The sequence below is a fragment of the Lepidochelys olivacea genome (genome assembly GCF_965140295.1).
Source record: "Lepidochelys olivacea isolate rLepOli2 genome assembly, chromosome: 18".
Classification (NCBI taxonomy): Eukaryota; Metazoa; Chordata; order Testudines; family Cheloniidae; genus Lepidochelys; species Lepidochelys olivacea.
The window spans coordinates 17880044-17902140 of NC_140428.1; the positions used below are offsets into that span (position 1 = coordinate 17880044).

General features: G+C 37.0%; 1 protein-coding gene across 1 annotated transcript in view; it reads right to left on the reverse strand.

Annotated features, from left to right (window-relative positions):
• The window catches only part of VPS13D (vacuolar protein sorting 13 homolog D), a 196941-nt gene that overhangs the window by 154798 nt on the left and 20046 nt on the right, over positions 1 to 22097 (reverse strand). Inside the window, exons 14-26 of the mRNA XM_084651570.1 lie at positions 21618 to 21748; positions 20682 to 20754; positions 19635 to 19805; positions 18526 to 18656; positions 17936 to 18068; positions 14224 to 16449; positions 13569 to 13720; positions 10843 to 11877; positions 8849 to 8939; positions 7429 to 7555; positions 5761 to 5941; positions 3775 to 3957; positions 246 to 477 (exon numbers count right to left, since the gene is read on the reverse strand). Coding sequence (XP_084507696.1) covers positions 246 to 477; positions 3775 to 3957; positions 5761 to 5941; positions 7429 to 7555; positions 8849 to 8939; positions 10843 to 11877; positions 13569 to 13720; positions 14224 to 16449; positions 17936 to 18068; positions 18526 to 18656; positions 19635 to 19805; positions 20682 to 20754; positions 21618 to 21748 — 4866 coding nt within the window. The remainder of the gene's footprint in view (positions 1 to 245; positions 478 to 3774; positions 3958 to 5760; positions 5942 to 7428; positions 7556 to 8848; positions 8940 to 10842; positions 11878 to 13568; positions 13721 to 14223; positions 16450 to 17935; positions 18069 to 18525; positions 18657 to 19634; positions 19806 to 20681; positions 20755 to 21617; positions 21749 to 22097) is intronic.

Sequence of the window (22097 nt, forward strand, 5' to 3'; positions counted from 1 at the left end):
TCTTCTGTTCCCAGGCTTCTGTTATCAATGATATTATGCTACAATGAAATGAAATTTAATTACAAACTGTACAAAAAGGAAGGACAGACATTCCTACACCCTTCACATGAACAGTAGCAGACAGAAAGGTCAACCCTAAAATCATGAAGTAACCATGCCATATAAGGTATCTCCTAAACTAAAATGAATAATTGATATTAAAAGGAGGAAGAGTTAAGTAGGCCGTTCTATTATCTCTCACATACCTGGACTGTGAGGGATTTGTGCAACAGGTGATTTTGGTGTGTGTCCTTGCTGCTTAGTCAATGTACTCAGTTCAGACTCACTTTTCAGATTCATAATATTTGTTCCAGAAGATGATTTCATGAATAACCCTTCTTTCAGGCTCATGACCCCCTTCGATTCATCTGCACTTGTTGTTTTCTTTATGCTGTGTTTTGGGGTTCCCAGTGGTGAAGAAAATGGAACAGAACCCTGCTAATGAAAGGAATACAGTGAGTTACAACAGAGATTGGACTTCTAATTTTAAAAGAGATTAATACATGAAGTAATTTTCTAAAAAGTATAAAGGGTGGAAGCTGTGATATAACCACTAACCATAAACAAAGTCATCTATTTGAAAAACAAAGTGTCACTCAGAATTGTGGCCCACCTTAAATATTATAAACAGTTCCAAAATGAAGTCATATGATCACATATGAGCTCTTTGCCCCGCTTTTAAAAAACCTCAACAATTTTTCACTAGAACAAGATTTACAGTATAATACATTTAGAAAAATAGGAGTAAAAAAATCTACACAGATATTAATGTTTTTTAAAATTTCAGAAAAATATTTCATTAAAAATTATTATTAAGGGGGGTGCATTTTGGATATTTCTGATATAGCTGGAAGGGTCAGACTGCATACATTTTATGATCAATTTTGTGCTAATTATTTTCAGGCCTTTGATCACTTGGGTAAAAATGATGACTGCTGTAGATTCAAAGATTTTTTTTTTTTTTTTACAGCATAGTAACTACTCTTCATAATCATATTCCTAGATGAGGAATACTGTGAACAGCAAATTACTACAAAAATAATAATTTACTCATTCATGTAACATTTAAAATGGTGCCTTTCTATATGCTCTAGGCACCTTTGACATGACAAAAATGCATCTTACGTGCAGCAAAACAATTTAAGATAACTCCCCACTAATAAACACCTTCAAAACCCAAATCTCTTTGCTTCAGAATAATTTCCCATCTTTACAATTACAATTCCCCAGAAAGAAGAGGAGCTTTGTTTATGTTTGTGTTTAGTATTGTACCTTTTCTGCTTCACTCAGATTGTAAAAGTTTCATGCACTAGAGTTTTCCATCTTCAAAAGACAAAATCTAACATCAGAGGGCTGCAAGGGACCTTACTAGTTCAAACCTACATGAAAGGTTGGTTGGTTGTTTTTTAATTTATCTGGGTTTTCTGAACAGTGGGAAATGAACTAAAAATATGTTAACGTTATGGGGTCTATTTCCCCCATTTAATGCTTCAATAGCTCTCACTGAACACTACTGGGGGTTACATACCTTCTGTATACCCCAAATCCAATTCAAAGTTATCTTTGTAGGTCTGGGGTTTTGTTTTGTTGGTTTTTTTTAAAAAAACACACCTCTTAGATTTAACTACATTTCACCTGCCTGAGCTAATTACCACCTATTTTCCCCATTTGTTTCAGCAGTCTTGGATTTCTCACTTTCCTGCCCTTACAGTGCTACCTCTAGAATTTGCTCTTTCACTTTTGCACTGTATTTGAGACGTTACAGAATGCTACCCCCTCTCATAAGCCATTAGGTAATTTTCATATCTTTAAATTTTCCCTCAAAACCTTCCTTTTAGCTCTAAATTAGGAATTTTTCTAGCTGTAAAGTTTAAGGCATTTTTGGACAGGATTCTTCATATGCAACTTTCATCATATCCCTAATTAATAAAAAAAGTTAAAGAAAGAACATGCAATCGAAAAATCATATCACAACACCCATGAATCCACAAAGTTATGTAAAAAAGAATCCAAACATGGTCATCTTCAGGCATGTGTGAAAAACTTAAAGGAGAAATAAGTGTAAGAACACTGCAAAATAAACTCAAATCCAATCCTTATGGAATTCTACAAAATCACTGAAACAAAAGAAATGCGCCTTTTTTAATATATAAACTAACTAATAAGTGCTGAATTCCACAATGATCTTTTTTCTTTAAACGAACACCTAACACCTCTGCAAAGATGTATTAGTACCTCACGTAAAATGGGATCCTCATATGCACTGCTTTGCAAATTCAAATCCTCAAAAACAAATGAGGGGCAGGGGAAAAAAATTTCAATTAAAGACCCCAAATGATACACACATCTTCTATTATTTAACCTTTATTAATACAACTGCTTATGTAAAGGGTTAAAGTGATTGATAGCCACACAGCTTCTCCTGAATCCCCAAATATTAATGTAAATCCTATTTTAATCTGTTAATGCAGCAACATTGCAGCATGTCATTTCACCATTAGAATTCCATTATCACCTTGTAGTAGACACTCCTCACATTCCCTGCTGGCCATCTCAGCCACAGTTGGGGGAAGAAATGAGGATAAAGGATCAGAGGCACCAAGCATCCCGAAAGCAAGGGATCTGTCTCAGTTTGCTACAAGTCCACTGTCCAAACCAGTGGAAAAACATTTTTGAACATCAGTAGAAGGGGGAACAGTGTTTGACACCGGCTACCAACAGCTCATTTTTATGCTGCAATCACAGTCTGTCAGCCCTTTTCCATTTCTCCTGCCAAATGCTGCTTTCTATAAGTAACTGATCCCAAACAACCTACTTCGGAGGTAGAGATGGAATAGGAGGGTTCCACATACATTCCCTCACACAAAAATTACACTGCTGCCCTTCTCAATATCAGTCTCGCTTAATTTTGCTCCCCACCAAAGAACATAGCTTGGCTTTGTTAAGGGGGATGGGGAGGAAGGAGAAAATACATCACACCACTTCTGCTCTCAAAATCCTGGCTTATCAAGCATATTATAAAAAGAAAAGGAGTACTTGTGGCACCTTAGAGACTAACCAATTTATTTGAGCATAAGCTTTCGTGAGCTACAGCTCACTTTAAGGCTTATGCTCAAATAAATTGGTTAGTCTCTAAGGAGCCACAAGTACTCCTTTTCTTTTTGCGAATACAGACTAACACGGCTGTTACTCTGAAACCAAGCATATTATAGTTATTCTTGGAGATCTAGCCCTACTTGTCTCTACTGACCCAATGGGAATTTTTTCTGACTTACGATGGCTGGCTCGGATCCTGACATTAATGACTAACTATTGGAAGAGGACTGGCAGCCGCGCAAAGGAGCTGAAGGACTTTTTGCTCATCTCATTCAGTATTCTGACACAATTAATTTTATTAGCAGCAAAATAGCTAAGATTGTAATGCAAAATATAGAAAAAGAAAACTTGATGGAGATGAGAAAAACTTGTTGGAGGTGGGAACCAGAGCTCAAAGTCATTACACTGACCTTCAAAAGAAAAACATGCGGTCGATTAAAGTACTGTTTTCCATTTTATCCTCTAGAGTGTGTTGTGATGTAATAGTCTGTGGGTATGGAGAACTAAAGAAAATTCTCTTGAAACTTCAAAGGACCTTTCCACATTTAGATAGAGAGCTAAGATTGATGCATTAAAAAAACCACATCAATAGTAGATATTCTTTCAATTCAAAAAGATAATATACAAAATTGTTCCTACCTTGTCTTTTAATGAGAAGGTACCTGGGCTGCCTGCAAAGAGAAACCTGTTCTTGACTTTTAGTTTCCCAAGATTAGCCACAATAAGATAGTTAGACTTGGAGCTTTCGGGGATGAGCAGGACAGGAGCACCAGCTTCAATGTCAAGAAAAACTCGGGAGGTTCGCTGCGCCTGATCTCTCACCTGGTGGAATAAACATCCAATTTAAAATATACTTTCACGTGCCACAGAATAATTTACCAGGATGCAATCATTTTTGGTAATCCTGTAACACGACTAGGCATTTTTGTAATCTCTCTTTATATAACCTTTTTAAAGGTAAGATTTATTTTCTACTGCTTCTAGCATCTAATATGAAATAGCTTCCTCTTATGATGTTTCTTGACCGTTATATTATTAAAATACATTCAGAGGTAGTCCAATTAAAAAATGGCTAGTTTACTGACAAATGCTGATAACAGCTAACATTTATATTAATTTAAGACCAAATAACTATATACAGATGGACAGAAATCTGAGAAACTATAAATTTTCTCCCCACCTACAATAGTGAATTCTTGTTTAAACTATAGAGAAACAGATGACTGGTTTGGAAAGAAAGGGCTGTGACAAACACTGAAAACAAGCCAGAAGTCATGTGGAAGACAAGAGTAAAGCATAAAACATTTTACTGTCCCAGTCAAACTCAAGTATGTATTAATACGGTACACTGAAGTAAAATTGAACTATATAAAAAAAATCTAAATTTCAGTTTAGCTACAAATTGTTGTTTACAGTCATCCCAGATTGAAAGGAAGTAAATAATCACGTCTGTAAATCATTATAGTTGACAACACTTTTCATCAGCTCTTTATTAGTGAAAGCAGATTAGGCTGAAATTTGATCAGCAAATGAAAGAGTTTTTACCGGTCTACTTCAAATCAGCCTATTTAAACCAACTAGGATGAAGGATTCCAGAAAGAATCAGGCATTCTTTGCAACACACAGAAGTACTAATCTAAATTCAGAAAACAGGGAATCTGAGCCAGTATTTACTGTTTCACCTTCAGAGTTTACCCTTACAGTCAGACAAAAGCACACTATAATCAATCCCCTTCCTCACAGAGGCCAGTGAAAAACAAATTAACCATATGTAATATCTCTTTATTTCCTGACACAAATAAATAAGCTCCACAAATAAATGTATAAAAGTGCCAAATAAGAAGCCATGAGAAATTCTTTATAAAAGTCCAAAATTCTCATATATTTTTCATAATCAAAAGAAGATGTGCTATGAAAATGGCTGTTGTTTCTTCCAACAGAACTCCAAGACGTTTGTATATTTTCAGAGTATTAGTCCATTACATTTCTGAAAAAATATTTATATTACTAAAATAATATTCAGTCACCTAGTAAATAAGATTCAGAAACAGTAAGGATTAACTTTCATTGGTTAGCGTGAGAACAATTTAGGATTTCATATGTTACAAATTGAAAAGATCAATTAGATCATCAAATCCATTCCCCTGTAAAGCTGGGATACATTTTCCTGATAAATTCACCAAGTAGAATTTCCACAAGATATGCATGATTTTATTTATCATAATACAGGTGCGACACAAAAGATAGCTGATAACAGACTGATTGATCTTTATTTCTTGGTCCCAGTCGCACAATATGGGTCAAGATTGCAACAGGTTATATGCCATCATATCACAGGGACTAGCAACCACTAACATGCCTGACTAATGTACACTGCCACATGCCCATTTAAAATGGAATTTTGGGGGGGAAATCAGAAATGGTTTCCAGTAAATTAGATCCCTCATAACATCCAATATGTTAACAGTGTTATGCATCTCCTGCAATCCTTGGAAATCAGATCTCATTACAGCCTAATACTTCTCAAGTTACTATGAGGTGATCCGGTAAAACAAAGTGCATGCTGTATTTCAACGGCAAGGAATGTCTACACTGTACTAAGAATGAATGTTAAAAAAAACATACTATTTGTCCTTCAATTGCTGCTCTCTGGCGCCCTAGGACATCCTGAAGCTGAGTGAAATGTTGAATGAAAGACACCACCTCCGCCTGAAAGCGTTGAGTATGCACATACTGAACTGATGCCATCCGCAAGCTGACACGAATATCACACTCTCGTTGTAGCAAAGGATCAAGTTGCCCGTACCTGTGATAAAAAATAAAATATTAAGATCATACAAAAATTAAAGACTCCTACAGTTTTAAATTCACCCACAATTGAGCAGCAACATTTGCAAATTTCTGTTTCAATGAAGTGACAATTTTAACTTTAACAGTACCTTACATTTGCACAATTAAAAAATGAACTTAGAGCACAATTTGAAAGAATAAATTCTTAACTAAATCCTAACTTATTTTGCAGGTATAAATACCACTGTAATTAAATTAAGCTAGTAAAAAAAAAAATGAAAGTCTGAGTTTTGATTGCTACTCTATCTTTAACTTAGTAGGTCATGCCTACATTCAACAGATATCCAGAACCGTGATATTTTATCTCTCAAATACAGTATTATGTGTTACAATACTTAGGTCATAAGTGACAGTAAAAAAAGAGAAGAACATTCAACTCTGAATTTCAATGTGTTCTGTCGGTTTAAGTTGATCTTAATGCTGTCTGAACAATTTTTAAATCTACTTATTTTCTAATGACAGAATATGAAGAAAAGATACTTAAAATTGAAACATCCGAAAACATAGCACAAAATGGCATTTACACTGAGCACAACAGCTTTAGGAAGTACATAATATTGAAAAAGCCGAAGTCTAAAATGTAAGTGAGACCAGTGGAAACGAACTTGCTGCAGTTCACAAACGGTACCAGAGGTATAATTTATACTGAATGGGAAGTTTTGAGGACACAAAGAAACCCAAATGTCATTAGAATAGTTCAGATTTTTATCATAACACTAGCTGATCCCCCTGAAGGGTCAAGGCCTGCTGGAATTGTGACACTGAAGGAGGTCCCCTCTCTCCCATATATCTTCCCTCCTCACTTCCATATGCTCTGTAGCCTGCCACTACAAAAATATTCCATCCTTTAGAGGGCACCACACATAGAGCCCTAGGCTAAACCTAAAGAGGACCATGGGATTGCCTGTATATACTTTTCATGGGTCTGATGCGGAGTTCCTTAAAATGAGAATTTTGCCCAGTATGTCAATGGGAGCTTTGTTTTTGTAAAGAACTCATGATGCAGTCTAGTGTGTTTTTCTACACAACGTGCTGCTTTCTAAAGTTTTAAAGTTAACTTTTGCTCTAATAATAATAATAATAATAATATCTTTGTTTAACATTAGTTGTATCAAATGAAAACTATTCAGTTTAAAAAAACAAGTTCTATTTTATTTAGGGAAAGGTCAAAATTCTTTGTTTTTCAAATCACGCTTGACAGAACCATAAGCAACATTTCAAAAAAAATTCCTTCACTGCTGTGTGTTGACAGACACCCAGCATCAATTAAAATTACCAGTCAAACCCCCTAAAAAAAGTTTGCAACAGATACAAGAGTACATTTTTAACATCACAGGCTTTCAAGATAGAGCACTTTATAAACTGAACATTCTAATGTTTTTTGATGTTTTGTTTTAATAACCCGCTAAACATTGTGCAACAAGAAAATGTTCCATTTCATACTTGTAAATTTGGAAAATGAGCGCCTCTTCACCACTGGTAGTGAAACGTTCTCTGTAAAACTCTCCATGAGAGGTAAGATCACTTAGGGACAGGCTTCCAATGCTTCCCTGTAGGGCTAAATCTCCATCTAAAAAACAAAAGAAAGACCATTTATTATTTATCTTAGAGGATATTAATATTAATTAACTCTCTGTAGTAAATCCCTTGTTACTGTAGAACGGGCTTACCTTTACTGGGATAACCTAGACCTTTAACAGATTATTGAACAAAAGAGATGGGAAAACACAAAATCTCACATTCCAAAATCAAAGCAAATCACTCCTACAAGTAACAAAAAGATTGTACTAATCTAAACAATTTATGTTGCCAAAAATAAGGTTTGCATATGTAGTCTAATAATTACATTTCAACCCCATGCCTAAAAATTGAGATGTATATACCTTCTGAAAACTAAACATTTTATAGATTTGAAAAAGATCTCTCTCATTGAGAAAATCAGTCACTTTTTATAAAACAGAACAAAAAAGGTTTCAAAAACTAAACAGATTTAGATCTTAGCTGATCTCAGCACCAAGAATTAAGCGTTCAGCATGCTACAAGTGATGCAAAAGTTCCAAAAAGAGGTTGTTGTGAGATTAATCCTCCAAACCTAGCACCCAATGCTGCACGAAGTGCTGGAAGTTAACTTTAAAATATGACAATACACATGTCTGGATGGGGTTAATTTATAAGACTGGAAAAGAACGGCTGCAAGACTGTTTAAAACAGAATAGTTGTGCACAACAACCATCTTTCATTTATATAAAGGTTTATAAAAAAAAACTAGACTGGCAGGATATAAATGGTCATTTACAGAAAACGAACCGGTTCTATACACTTGTGGAACCTCCAACTACTGGGAGTTACTTAATCTCTAAACCCTTTGATTTGAAACAGTAAGCCCTATAGTTTTCACTCTTAAGAGGGTATTCCTATTTCAGTGTTTGCAAGGAACACCCGTGTGACACAGGACAAGTCATGTGTGGAAAAACACTGAAAGCTACCCGATGCAATGATTCAATCAATACCAATTAACCACTGAAAGTCTGCATTAAAATTTGCCTGACCTAACAAGCAAAAACAAGCTCCCAGTAAAGGAAAACCAGTTCAAGACACTATTCCAACGCAAAAAGAAAAGGAGTACTTGTGGCACCTTTGAGACTAACCAATTTATTTGAGCATAAGCTTTCGTTAGCTACAGCTCACTTCGAAAGCTTATGCTCAAATAAATTTGATAGTCTCTAAGGTGCCACAAGTACTCCTTTTCTTTTTGCGAATACAGACTAACACGGCTGCTATTCTGAAACCTATTCCAACGCAGTGATTCCTCTCATTCTAAATTGTATGCATTTTTAAAATGTTAACTACCACCTATACTCACCAATCATTTCCAGATATGTGACAAGTTTTGACACATTAGCTTTAGCTAGCTCACTGGTCGTCTGATTCAACACTAAGGATAGGGAATGAACCTGGTCAAGCAAAAAGAAATAGATTAGTAGTATGTAATATGATCACTTAACTGGAACCAACTCTGAACTGATCTAAAGAAGTGTTCTCTCTGTTATTGAAAACAAAACCTCAATTTTAAGAGTGAGAACTTTTGCCTTTAACACCCATATCATCCCCTTCACAACCTCCACACAACAAGACTATCTTCCTCGCCTGTCTTTCTGATGATCTGAGCCCCGTCTTGGAATCCCTCATTGTCACTCATTTCTCCATTGCATAAAGTTCAAGGTTTTTGTCCTTACTCTCAAGGTCCTTCACAACTCTGCCCATCCTTCCACAACTGCTAGTCTCTTACTGCATTGTTCACTCTTCAAACAACAGTCTTAACCACCCATTTCTCCCACAGCTGCCTTTACACTTTCCTCCAAGTACCCATTATACATTTAACGTCCAACTGAACTAATCTCTAAGTCCACTACCCTATCCTCCTCCATATGCCTTTTCAAGACACACTTCTACTGTGACTCCTAAATTAAATCAATCCACTAACAATGGGTAGGTCAGGAGGTGGGTGTCATCCTTTTTAATAGACATTTATTTACATTAAAAAAAACAAACATTCAAATTATTTGAAACCCCTCAAGTTGTACACTCGGTTATCCTTTGTAACCACAAGGACATATTACGATTACCTTCGTCCTCCTTCCCTTTCCCTCTTAACGTTTTTGCCTTGTCACAATTAGACTGCAAGACCCTTGGAGAAAAAACTGTATTCCTATGTGTCTATACAGTGCCTAGCATAATGAAGCCCCAATTTTGACTGGGGCCTTTGGGACCTAGATGGGTGCAACAACTACCTGATTAGTCTTATAAGACTCATTGGGGGCCTCTCAACCCCAACTGAGTGCGAGTCTTAGGGAGCTGGTTGAGCACCCGCTGTACCTTAGGGATCTTAAGATTTTCAATCAACCTCCCACATTAGCTCTAGGATTGTGGGCTCCACTGAGCCTTGAGGACCATTGCTTAACCCCCACCCATCTTCCTTAGGAGGGTTCTTCAGAGGTCTCCCAAACAATCATCCTTCACAAAGTGTCAGGAGATTCATTGGGGCCTTCTTAATCCCTAACCCAGGCAAGCCTCCTGAGGCTTGGCAGGGGCCCTCAAACCTGCCCACTTGCATGGAATATACAAGCCTCAAGAGGGACATGGTTCCATCAGTGATTCTCAGGATGCTCTTTGGGGACCCAACAAAGCCAACCTCTCCCCAGAGGCCCTATGAGGCTTGTTTATCCATGACATGGGAGGATGACCCTATTTAGGAGTCCATCAGATTCTGCCGAGCATAAGCAGCTATCTGAGATGGCTGGGGGTGATGAGTTATTGGGGGTCCAGTCAGCCAGATAAGGTTGGCAGGGAGTAGGAAGCCGTCTTGGTGTGTCCCATAAGGCTTGCAAAGGTGAGAACGGGTTTGAGGCACTGACTACTCTCCTACTACAGAGTAAAAAGAAAAGGAGTACTTGTGGCACCTTAGAGACTAACAAATTTATTTGAGCATAAGCTTCCGTGAGCTGACAGTCTCTTACTCTGATTAAGAACAGGCAAACTCCAGTATTCCAAAACACTGGCTATCCAAAACTCTTTTCTCTAAAAGTCAGATCTGTTCCCTTATCCCAATTCTCAAAAAATGCAAATTCATTATTATTAACCCCTATTTTGCAAAGATTTTGTATTTTCTTCCAAAGACTTTTGTATAATTGGGAGTTACCATATAGGTTTTATATATATTGTGTGTAGGATACATATGAATGACCACCACTGTAAATATAAAATGTTAACTTGAATTAAAACACAACTAAAATTTGCATAAAGCAATGTGTTATGGAAACACACGTGGTCAATGTCCAGTATCTCTATCTCTAGTACCTTAAGGTTCAGCTTGGTGTTTACAGGATCCTGAACTTCAGAAGTTGATAAGATACTTGCTTCCGACTTCACCATCTGCTGAATATCCTCAGGCGGCAGCTTCATAGCATGGTTATCAGCAGTGGATCCAATCCCAAAAAAATCCAATATCACCACCCAGGTTTGCAAAGTTATTAAAACGTCTAGACAGTTGAAATCAACATCCACACTACGGTTAATTTTGTTATAGCGAGAAGAAAATTCAGAATGTTTCTTGTCTACTAGGAATATATTGATATGAACCAATGAATCATCAAAGTTATTTTTTCCAGAAGGCACCTTGGACTTGTTTAATGTTGGAGAAGGTGGGGGGGTCAAAGGATATTCAGAGTCAGCATCTTCTTTTTGTGTTTTACGGGAGGCACAAGTTGGTCTTTGGTAAAACTGAAAGACATTTGGTGCTTCTTCCATGTGGGAAGGGAGGGAACGTGGCATGTCTGGATATTCTACATTGGATACCGAAGGGCAAGATTGGGAAAGATATTCCTTGTGCACTAAACCGGATGGTTTGGGTGCTCCACGGGACACCATGAGGTTCTTGTGCATAGAGTCTGGACTTTTTTCCAACAGGTCTTCCATCAGCAGAGAACGCAAAGTAATCTGAATGGATAAAGTATGTGGATGATCCTTAGAGAATTCAACATCAAAATCCTGAAACTTTACGCTGACCAGACCTTGTGCTCCAAGTGTAAGATCTCCACATAACTGAACCTGGAGTTCTGAAATATGAAAGTTTGCTTGAATCTGGGTAAAAGATTTTGTTTCCCTAATAGGCATTGACTTGTTTGGAACAGCAGAAAAGCTTGAATGGCTGAACAATCCATTCTCCTTCCGTTCATTCGAGAACTCTGAGCCTACACTGCGAAGCGATACTGAAGGAGAACTAGGACAAGTTGAAGATGTAGAACTGGATGCAAATTTATTCAAATCTTCATTGTAAATTAAATTGTCAAGGGTTTGCAAAACTTGCTCATATACGTGTTTTGCTAAGACCACCTGCATTTAAAAATAAACAGTCATAAGTCTAGTATCTATTAATATTTTCCAAGCTCAGCAAGTGTGTAAAAAACACCTCAATATTTTCTTACTGTTAAAATATCATTGTTTCAAGTACACTCAGCCCCAACAATTAACTTGCATGAAAGTTCTGAAAACATCATGTAGCAAATCTTGAAAAACATTCTACTCAGAATCAATACTGCTTAGGTGTATCTGCTTCCCTCCATTCACCACCTCCACCATTGTTACTTGATTTTTAAGAACATTCACATGAAAAAGGCATTTAAATTCTTAACATTTCATCTATTCTACAGCTGCTTCTTCACATGAAGTCATAATCTGCCATGTCAAGCCATCATAATTTCCACAACAACTAACCAATGTCACAGGCAGAGGATTAGTCTTTTAAAAAACAATCCTGGCTCAATTAATGGTGAATGTTTGAAATACACTACATTCTGTTTCAGACTGAAGCCAGCATAGGCCTGACTAGAGAGATCCTGCCTACAGCACAGAAGCTGGTACACAAACTGAACTGTTCCACAAATTGAAGATTTCAACATCTCCAGTAGCACAAAGCTTGTGTTGGAAACACCAAACTAAAAATCAGGGGATTCAATCCCAAGGAGGAAAAATACAATTTTTTGGATCAATGATAACTTTGTGTTCAATTACAGAAACAATTTCATCTTCTAAATGCCACTTCATGCCATAGTTTTTGCAGGAATTGGATTTTTTTTAAATTAATGCTGGTGAAAATTACCAGAATGACAGCTCTGAAGCGTTAATTCTTCTGTTTATCCACAGAACAAGTACAGCATGAGCAGAGACAGTATAAGCTTCCCAACACCATCCGAAACAACTTGACCTTGAGGAAACACTTCTAGGATGAGAGGGAAGCCAACTTTCTACTGTTATTTGTAGCAGTGTGCTGGTGCAAAAGCACCTAATTAGCCCCTGCCCAGTCAGCTCCCATCAGGGGAAACAGATTGGGGATAATGGAAAAGGCCTGATGCCGGCCTGAGGATTGGAAACACCTGCTGGCCTCACAAGCCAAGGGCTATAAAGGCCAGGAGGGAGCCAGCAGGCAAGGGAGCAGCCAGGGAGAAGTCACTCAGGGAGGGAACTGGAGGTCTCCTAGCTGAATGCTGACTCTGCCTGTAAAGGAGGTAACTAATCCTGTAAAGCTTGTCTATAGACAGACACTGGTGGTGGGATAACTTTAAGTAAATAAAGACACAGGTGTTGCACAACCCTGAAGCCTCTCTGAGCCTTATTGGGGGAAGCAAGTGGGCCCCAGGAAGAGGGGCAGGACGTGAACCCTGTTACCTGATTGAATCGATCTTTGTTGAGATTCCTAACAAGCATGCCAATTAGGACAATGGTAGTGGGGGTTCTCGGTGGTGTGGACGGAGGATGATTAGGAATGAAAGACCGTCAACTCATTTAAAGCAGACTACCAAAATGCCTTATGATACTAACTTCTGGACATTGCCCTGGGTTAGATTTGAACTGGCAATATAGAGGTAGAATTCTGTATTCCATTTTCCAGTTCCCTAAGCAACCCAGTCCCTGACATTGTTCTTCTATATCATCAAAAAAGGATTTTTAATAAAAAAAAAAATTGCTCTATTCAACTGTGGAGTAAAACATCTATATTAATGCTGGTAAATATTAAATTATTATACCTGAAGAGGGTTGACAAATTTCCCCTCGATTCTCATAATGCTTGATATTCCAAAGTCTTCATTATTCAAAGGGAACGTCAAATCTAAATCTCTGTCTATTGGGATCTTCTCCAATTTAAATTGTATAGTGGTGTTGTTCAGAATGTGGAAAGCTGTTATTAAAAGACATACATACATTTTTTATCCCCAACATCTACAGTATGAAATACTAAATCACATCATACTGAAATGTGTCAAATTAAAATAAAGGCAAAAATTACATCACCATGGAATATATAATTACCTGGAGACTGAAACTGGCTCTCTTTTCATATGGGACTGAATAAGCACAGCCCAGAAAAGACAACATAATTCTGCTTTTGCTGATCTAATTCTGACTCTTTCGGTTGCTCTAAAAAAAATTTTTTTTTTTTAAATTGTAGTTTTGATTGCATTTTAGCAAAGCTGTGCATGGAGGCAACTATTCAGTTTTCAGATTAGGAATGCAAAATCTGGATACAAATAAATGTGAATTTGTCCACATTGTAATTAAAAAGAGGCTTTTCATAAAACGTGCTGCTTGAGGAATTTAAACAGATATTTATTTAAATACGCTCGGGTTGTAATACTACTTGTTAGTTAAAAGAAATAAACCAGAGTTTTTCATGATACTTACCATGACCTTTATGTAATGATTCAAAAAAATCATGACGAGTAAAGTTGGATTCCTCCTGGATAGTAACACTGGAAGTACCTGAAGGAGGGTGTAACCCCTGAGTCATCTCACTGGCAGACTCTTTCCTGACAATAAACTGGTTGCTATTTAAAGAATACATTTTAATATCTTTAATTTCAACTTGCAGTCTGTCACTTCTAGACTCATCTTCTCCTGGCACAAAATTCTGAATAGATATTTGTCCTAGATGCCCTACAAGCAGTTCAGGGCTACCTGGCTTGCGAGGTATTGATACAATTGGTGACTCAACATTTACATTTAAGATAAGCTTAATAGTATCAGTTTTGAGAGATGATGGTCCAAATCCATCTTCTTCATTATCTTCTAAATTGAAAGGGTCTCTTGATCGTGGTGTTGTATCAAACAGAGAAACCATTTCACTGTATTCAGCAGTTTTAGTTGCCAGGACAGAGGTAACTTTTGTTGCTGCTGTCTTCAGCATGCTGCGGAAATTCTCTTCCAATTCATCCATGGATAAAGTTAGTTCTTTCAGAAATTTAGCCGAGTGGTTGTAATGTAAAGAAGCCATTTTGAGGTTCAGGGAGCATTCTTCTTTCGACTGCTCTACAAAATTGAAGCTCAAAGCATCTGGGAGGCTACTTTCCTCATCGAGCCTGACAAATACAGATTCAAAGTAGCCAATATTATTGATGAGATTTTCATACCTTACTGTATTCCCTATGCTGACAACATACTGGTTCTTAACGTTATCTTGCGTCAGATCCATAAGGTGCAAGCAGCCAAGAGAGCCATTTACATCCAACTTGCTACACATGGAGACGTTAACTTTGGTGCCACCAATGCTCGCTGTTGCAATTTTTCTGCCATATTTTTCTCCATTTGTCATTCCAAGTGTCCTAAGGAGGAGTATATTTAGCCAATGAATGTCCACTGCTACTTCTATATTTCGTGCATGGGTAGACTGAAAGGTTTCCTGCTCCCTGAAATTTCTTTCCAAGTCAGTCATTAAAGGCTGAGGGCTAGAATCTTCTTTTTTCTTTGGGAAGGATTTCTGGAGAAACCCGATCAGCTCAACAATTGTCTCTGGGTTAAGAATGATATCCAAGTTGTTCACCTGCACTGATATCACTTGGAGCGTGCTGTCCAAATTCATTGATGGGCACTCTGCACTCACAAATTGATATTCCAGTTTAATCAAAGATTCGTGATCTTTTGCATAATTACCAGATGAAACATTTGAGGCTGCTGCACATTTCTCTGTCAAACTGGCCACATCAACTGGACAGGCTTCATTTGGTCCATAAATAGGAGACTGTGCCCTACTATCTCGAAGACTTCCTGTTGGAACATCAAAACTAAGATTCTTGTGAGAAGCCATCAAAAGATCAAAATCAGAGCCGTATGTTTGCATAGTGTCAACCAGTAATAAGCCATGAACAGTTAGTGACACTTCTGCATCATAAGGCCTCTTCACAAAATGGGCATTGGTGCCAAAAACCTTGAGTACAGAGATGTATCGCCCATTGCTTTCAACACCTAGCTGCATACAGTTAACTTTAAATTCAGCTAAAAGAAGTTGAGACTCTACAAGTACCTCCCTAGTGTGTTGTTCAACCATCATAACACTCTGTGTTAAATTCATTACAGAATCATGCAAACTTCCACGCTGGTCTACTTCTGTGAAAATCTTCTCTTTCCCTATGTGTAAAGCATCTGGGGACTTAGTTTCAGATGTACTCAGCCTTGCAAAACAATTCTTCAAAGCTGATATTTTATCCTCATTGATATGTATTTTCAGGTCTGGTAAATTCCCAGATAGGACAGCTCCTGGGTATTTCGGATCAGAGGTGTATATCAATCTGCGCTCCAACTGCAAATGAACATTGAATTTTTCTACCACATGAGTTGGACCCACATCACTATCCTGAACATGTTTCCAGTTATCTTTCACTCGTCCAACCATGATCTGAAGATCCATAAATGACAACGTGTACCTCTCATACATCTTTTTACTCATTAAGTGTGCCTGTAGTTGCTCTTCACTGATTTCTAAGCAAGTCAATTCAGATGTTTTGATTCCACTACTTGTGGTAGCCTCAGAAGGTGGGGTATTGGGAGGAGTTGCAAGAGGTGTTTTATATTCATCATCACTCAGTTCTTTGACCTCTGATGACAAACCACCTGCACCCTTCTTTTTAGACTCATCTGTAGATTTAAAAAGGATGGACTCATCAAAATCATACATTCTTTTCCTTTGAACACTTCTAAAATATTGATCTTGTTGTATGTTTTAATTTTAAACAAAAGGTCAAGAAATTGTCAAGTGCAATACTCATGTAGTACCTGATCTCTTATCGCTAGATTTGATAACAGTAAGAAAACAAAAAGAAAAGTAACCACTATATTTCTGTCACGTAAGTGACAGATGTAACATATTTTAAAAAATCCATTTTAAAAATTACACTTGTGAATTTTTGTTAACTATTAAAATATATTATTATATATTGTAATTACATTACTACAATTACTGAAGGAGATTAGAGAAAAATATTTTTTCCTATGTCGATGTGATGCATTTGACAACACATTGGGCCTGATTCAAGGGCCACTGAAGTCAGCTAATTCAAGACTAAATTGACTTCAATGGGATCAACTCTTCTGTGTCTAATCAACTTTACTGTCCATAGAAGAGAATCCGTAAAAGACTAATCTTGCAATTTCCACCTTTGTTTCTGTGTGGTTTAAATGCAGCATGAGAGGAGAGAAAAATCATGCCACTCAAAAGAATCTAATTCCTCTTTAAACCTTACTAGAGAACCCAAATGGATGTTGTGAAAATAGTTTACTCAGAGTTTGCTCAGTTCAAACCATAACGTAGCAGTTACTAAAAAAGGCTGTGAAGACCTTGCAGAAAATGGTTTGTCAATATGCTAGAAAGAGGTAGAATGGTATGTCTAAGGACCTTGAGGGTGAAAGCCTGGCAAAACTCCCATTGGCATCAGTGGGATCAGGATTTTACACAGGACTGTAGAGTTTATCAGCATCATACTATTTCTTTTAAGGTTAGATATCTTCCTTTTCAAAAACAAGTATTAAATAGAGAAATCCAATGTAATAATAACTGTTACTTAGATATACTGCATTTTAAGCAGATTTGGTTTTATCTAAAAGCTTAATTTTTTTTTATTGTGTTTGAGTTTCCTTTTCAGTTTTTATACATTACTACCAGCACTGTGGCTTGGCTTAGTTATAAAAGTAATTGTTTTATTTATTGGATAGTTAAAAAAAAAAATTCCTTTCACTCTTGCCAGCTAGCCCTTGGCAAATGCCAAGAGTACAGCCTCACAGGGCTTCACATTTTGGAGACCATTTTCAAAACATGCTTTCTCTGGAACAGCTGTCTCAGACTCTAAGCCTTTCTGATTCTCTGAGACAAGAATCCCCAGTCTGCTCAAATGTGCCAGACACACAGGTTACAGATGTGAATGGCCATACGCAGACTTCAGATTTCATACTAGGTCCTGTAGAGGTAAGGCCAGCACTGGACTAAAGTTTACCCCGACCCATCCTCCCACAATAAATATGGTGTTAATACTAGTAAAACTGTATGTGTGCCCAGGCAAATAGAAGAATGCTGGGGGGTCCTACCATATACATGTAAAAATAGATACAGTTTATTTCCAGGCCATACCTTGAGAATTAGTTAGTAATATTCTCCCCAGATCCAACACTACTAACACTGGGTCCACAAATTTGAAGTCATCAGGAAAGATCACCTGAGGGGCAGAAATATCAAGGCACACTGTCCAACGTTTGCTGTTTTCCTGAAAACAAAATAAAAATATTTTCTTCCCATTCACAAAACAAATGCAAGAATCAATCCTATCCAAATTATAAATTCTCCACTGATACTAAGGTACCTGTATAAGCATAACATGCATTTGACAATGTTTTATGAAAAAGTATCAGAGCCCAAATATTTCCTTCTCAGAGAAAAGATCCTTTAATTTTTTCTCTTGTTATAACAGCTACTTATGACATGTACATTACTAATACAATTATCCTTCAATTTTTAGGAAGGGCAAAGTAGTTTCCAAGATCAGTTGAAAGATGATTACTACATACTTGGAGAGAATTTTTCAAAAAAGCTCAACACTCAACAGCTCCTATTGATTTCAATGGGAACTTGAAATTTGGGAAACTTTGTGGATCCCTTCCATGTTTCAGAACTAATATAAAAGGCAAGGAAACAAAACACATTTCTGAGAAAAAGAAACTTACAATGAAATCTCCCACTAGTAAACGATCAATCGTTTGCCTGATTTCAGCTTTTGTCTGCATTTTTAGTTTGTTGTACTGTCTTCTAGCTGCTTCAGCCACTCTCACCTCTAGCTCAGACTGATATCCAAAGCCTGCAGGAAATATACAAATCTGACTTGCATAATTTTGTTCACATATCGCTGAATCAGAAAGTAGTAATGAGAATTTATTTACTGTGATTTATAAAAATGTAAACTATGTTGTTGTTTTTTCCAGGAAACTGCATAACAACAGATGGCCAAAAATTGCATCTAGAGGCTGAAGTGACCATTCCCAATAACAGCCCTAAACACTAACTGTATTACAAATGATTATTCGGCAAAAACAGAGCTTTTAAGCAAACAAAGGATTTCTTAAATCCTTGTGTGATCATTATGGTGGGTCACACCTTCCATTTTAATTTCCTGAACAAAATCTGACTAAATGTACTCAAGGGAATTTAAGGAAGGGCTATGAGGCAGCCAAAATCCTTCCTAATTGTATCCATGTCCCTTGAGGAACATTCTGATCTTGTAAAAAGGAAGGAAAACTATTTCTATACTAGGTCTGTGCCATATCTTGCTGCTATCAAACTCTTAGTATTCAAATACTAAGGATTCAAAAAGAATCATTTATTGTTCCTTATTCTCACCCTTTCTGCCCTCAGAAGCAACATACAGAGCTGAAGTTCTAAAGGCAGCTGACATGAAAGTTCAAGCTCAGGTCTTAAGCCCCCAGGTCAAGCAAGGATTAGTTCAGTGAAGCTCTATCCTTATGGAAGAGACACAGCAACTGTAAAAAGGAAGACACTCCCTCTGACAAATCCAAGAGTGGCAACGACAGACTTGAGAGAGGGACAGATTGTGATAATGTGGCATCTACAAGATTAGTCAATTAAAGGTGGAAGTGTAGGGAGATATCCTGAAGGCATGCCCTTTCTGCTTCAGAAATCAAGAGAAGCCCTCACTTTTTCTTGATTTGAATTTACAATGGAAACTTTTATTGCCGCTTTACCGGAGTAAATATGAGAAATCAATCAAATTTGAGAAAATAAATAAGACATGAAAAAAATATCAAACAAAAAGGTTAACCTGAGGTATGAACCCTTCCCTTGTAGAAGAAATCGGCTACTTTCTTAATGGCTTGTGGATTGTAAATAATATTTAGAGGTCTGGTACTGACTTCCAGGCGTCTCTCAAAATTGCTGTGGGCTGGGTTTCTCTCATACAGCATCTCAAATACTGGTGCATCGGGGTCTGCATCTGAATCAAGATAACAAAAGAATATAAAAGCAATTCTGTCTAAAGTAGGAGTACGGAGGGTATAAAAATCAATTTTTTGTTTGCATGGGGGTAGTTAATATCTGATGTTCATTCAGACTATCGTATTTAAATTTTTTAAAATACAATGGATATGCATCAAAAGCAGCTCAATTTAAAAATTAACATTCATAGACTAAGGCCAAAAGAGACCATCATGATCATATTTTCTGACCTCCTGCATACTGCTGGCCCCAGAACCTCACCCACCCACTCCTGTAGTATACCCCTAACATCTGGCTGAGTTAGTGAAGTCCTCAAATCATGATTTAAAGACTTCAAGTTACAGACAATCCACTCTAGTTGAAACCAGCAAGTGACCCTCGCCCTATGCTGCAGAGAAAGGCGAAAACCCCCCCAAAGTCTCTGCCAATCTGACCTAGGGGGAAATTCCTTCCCGACCCCAAATATGGCAATTAGTATTTGTCTACAATTAAACGACTAAAATTTTCAGAACTGGGTGCCTAAAGTTAGGTTCCTAACTCGAGCAGCAATCTCATTTTCAAAGATGAGTATATGCAGTTCCTACTGAGTTCAGTTTGTCAAAATCAGGCCATTTGTTTACTTGCACAACAACCCAATCTTGCAAATTTGCTTTGCAAAGGTGGATCTCTGAGCCCATGCAAAGCCCCATTGACTTCAGCGTGGGAGATATCCTGCAAGTTTCTCTACGCAAGTCCAGAGCCTAAATATGGATTTCGGAGCCTAACATCAGGCACCTACATTTGAAATTTTTTAGCCTAAGTATTTCACTAATATCTTTTTCAAATGCATAATCTGGTTGCATGCTCAGATCAGGCATAGTAATGAAAATATTACCAGTGCTCCTATTAGTCATTTCTGAAGATGAAGTTTGGAGACCAAAGGAGGAGACGCAGCCAACCTCTTTTTGCTAATTAGGAAAAAAAAAAAAATTGAAGACCATCAAACTGAATATGAAAATAAGCCATTTAGTGTACATACCCAAATTTAAGTTGTGTTTTTCCTTATTTTATTTGTTGTTAATTTTAGAATGCAATGTGATTTATAATAATTATGCCATTATGCCATGTATTTTTTCTTCATATAACCAATAATGAAAGAAAGAAAAACAATTTGCATGTGAACATATAAGGAGGAAAAGCTATCTTTCTTAGTCAACAAGCTGATTGTAAGTAGCAAATCACATTTCTACAAATGTCAGAACGTTATAGTTAATAGACTTCAAGTCTTCAAGGCTAAAGCAAAATCAAATCTTTCATCCCTCTCTGGTAGAAACACTTAAATTCTTCAGTAACAATACTAGAAAAAAGTTCCTGGATTGTACGTTTGTAGTCTTGAACTAAATGCAATTGAAGAAAGTCCTCCATGGGAACCAAGGCTTTTTGGGGAGGGGAGAAGGGGAGAGTTGGTAAATAAAGCAAAAAACAAACTCTCTAGCTAATTAAGCAGCAGCACTTATTATTCCAAAACTAAATTCAGTCCAACAACTGGCTCTGTATAGTAATATACAGAACAACAGTCCCAAAGATTAAAAACAGGAAGAGCTTTATGGAGGATCCTTGCAGAGAAAAAAAAGCCAAAGTTCATTCAGACATTTTCCAGATTATAGGTTTTCTTCTGTGCTTATGATGCAAATGCTTCATACTAAGATACATAAGAAGATTAACATTAGTATTTTTATACTCATATTTTGAGGGGTTTTTTTTAATTTAAATATCAATCCTGAAATGGCAACAGTACTATATCAAGATGTAATTGCATTCTTTTACATACAGGATTTGGGAAGACAAGAACAGGAAATATGGTCCCTTCTGTTGCTAAATCTCGCAGAAAAAGGCCACCCAGTTGAACTGTGAGAAGGGAAGAATTTTTGCGGGGAAGGGATTCTGCTAAGATCTTTACACCTGGAAAATAAAGACATAAGTGGCTGTATTGAATTCTAGAGAGAATACATGACAATAAATGTATTTATGGATGACAGATACAAGTGTCATCTTACATATTCATAAGCAAGCTAAGAAACAAGACAAGAGCTAAGACTGGTTAGTTATGCTTCATTGACAGCCTTTTAAACCATCAGTTTCTCATTGCTAAGGTTTCCTCAAATTGAAGAATTAAAGCTCTTGCCCCATAAGGGGATTTTTATTTTATATTTATTTATTTATTTTTGCAAGTAATATGGTTAGAAGTGTCTGCAAATATTTGCATCAAAATGTTGAAAAAATGCATTTTGGGATAGATGAACAGAATTGT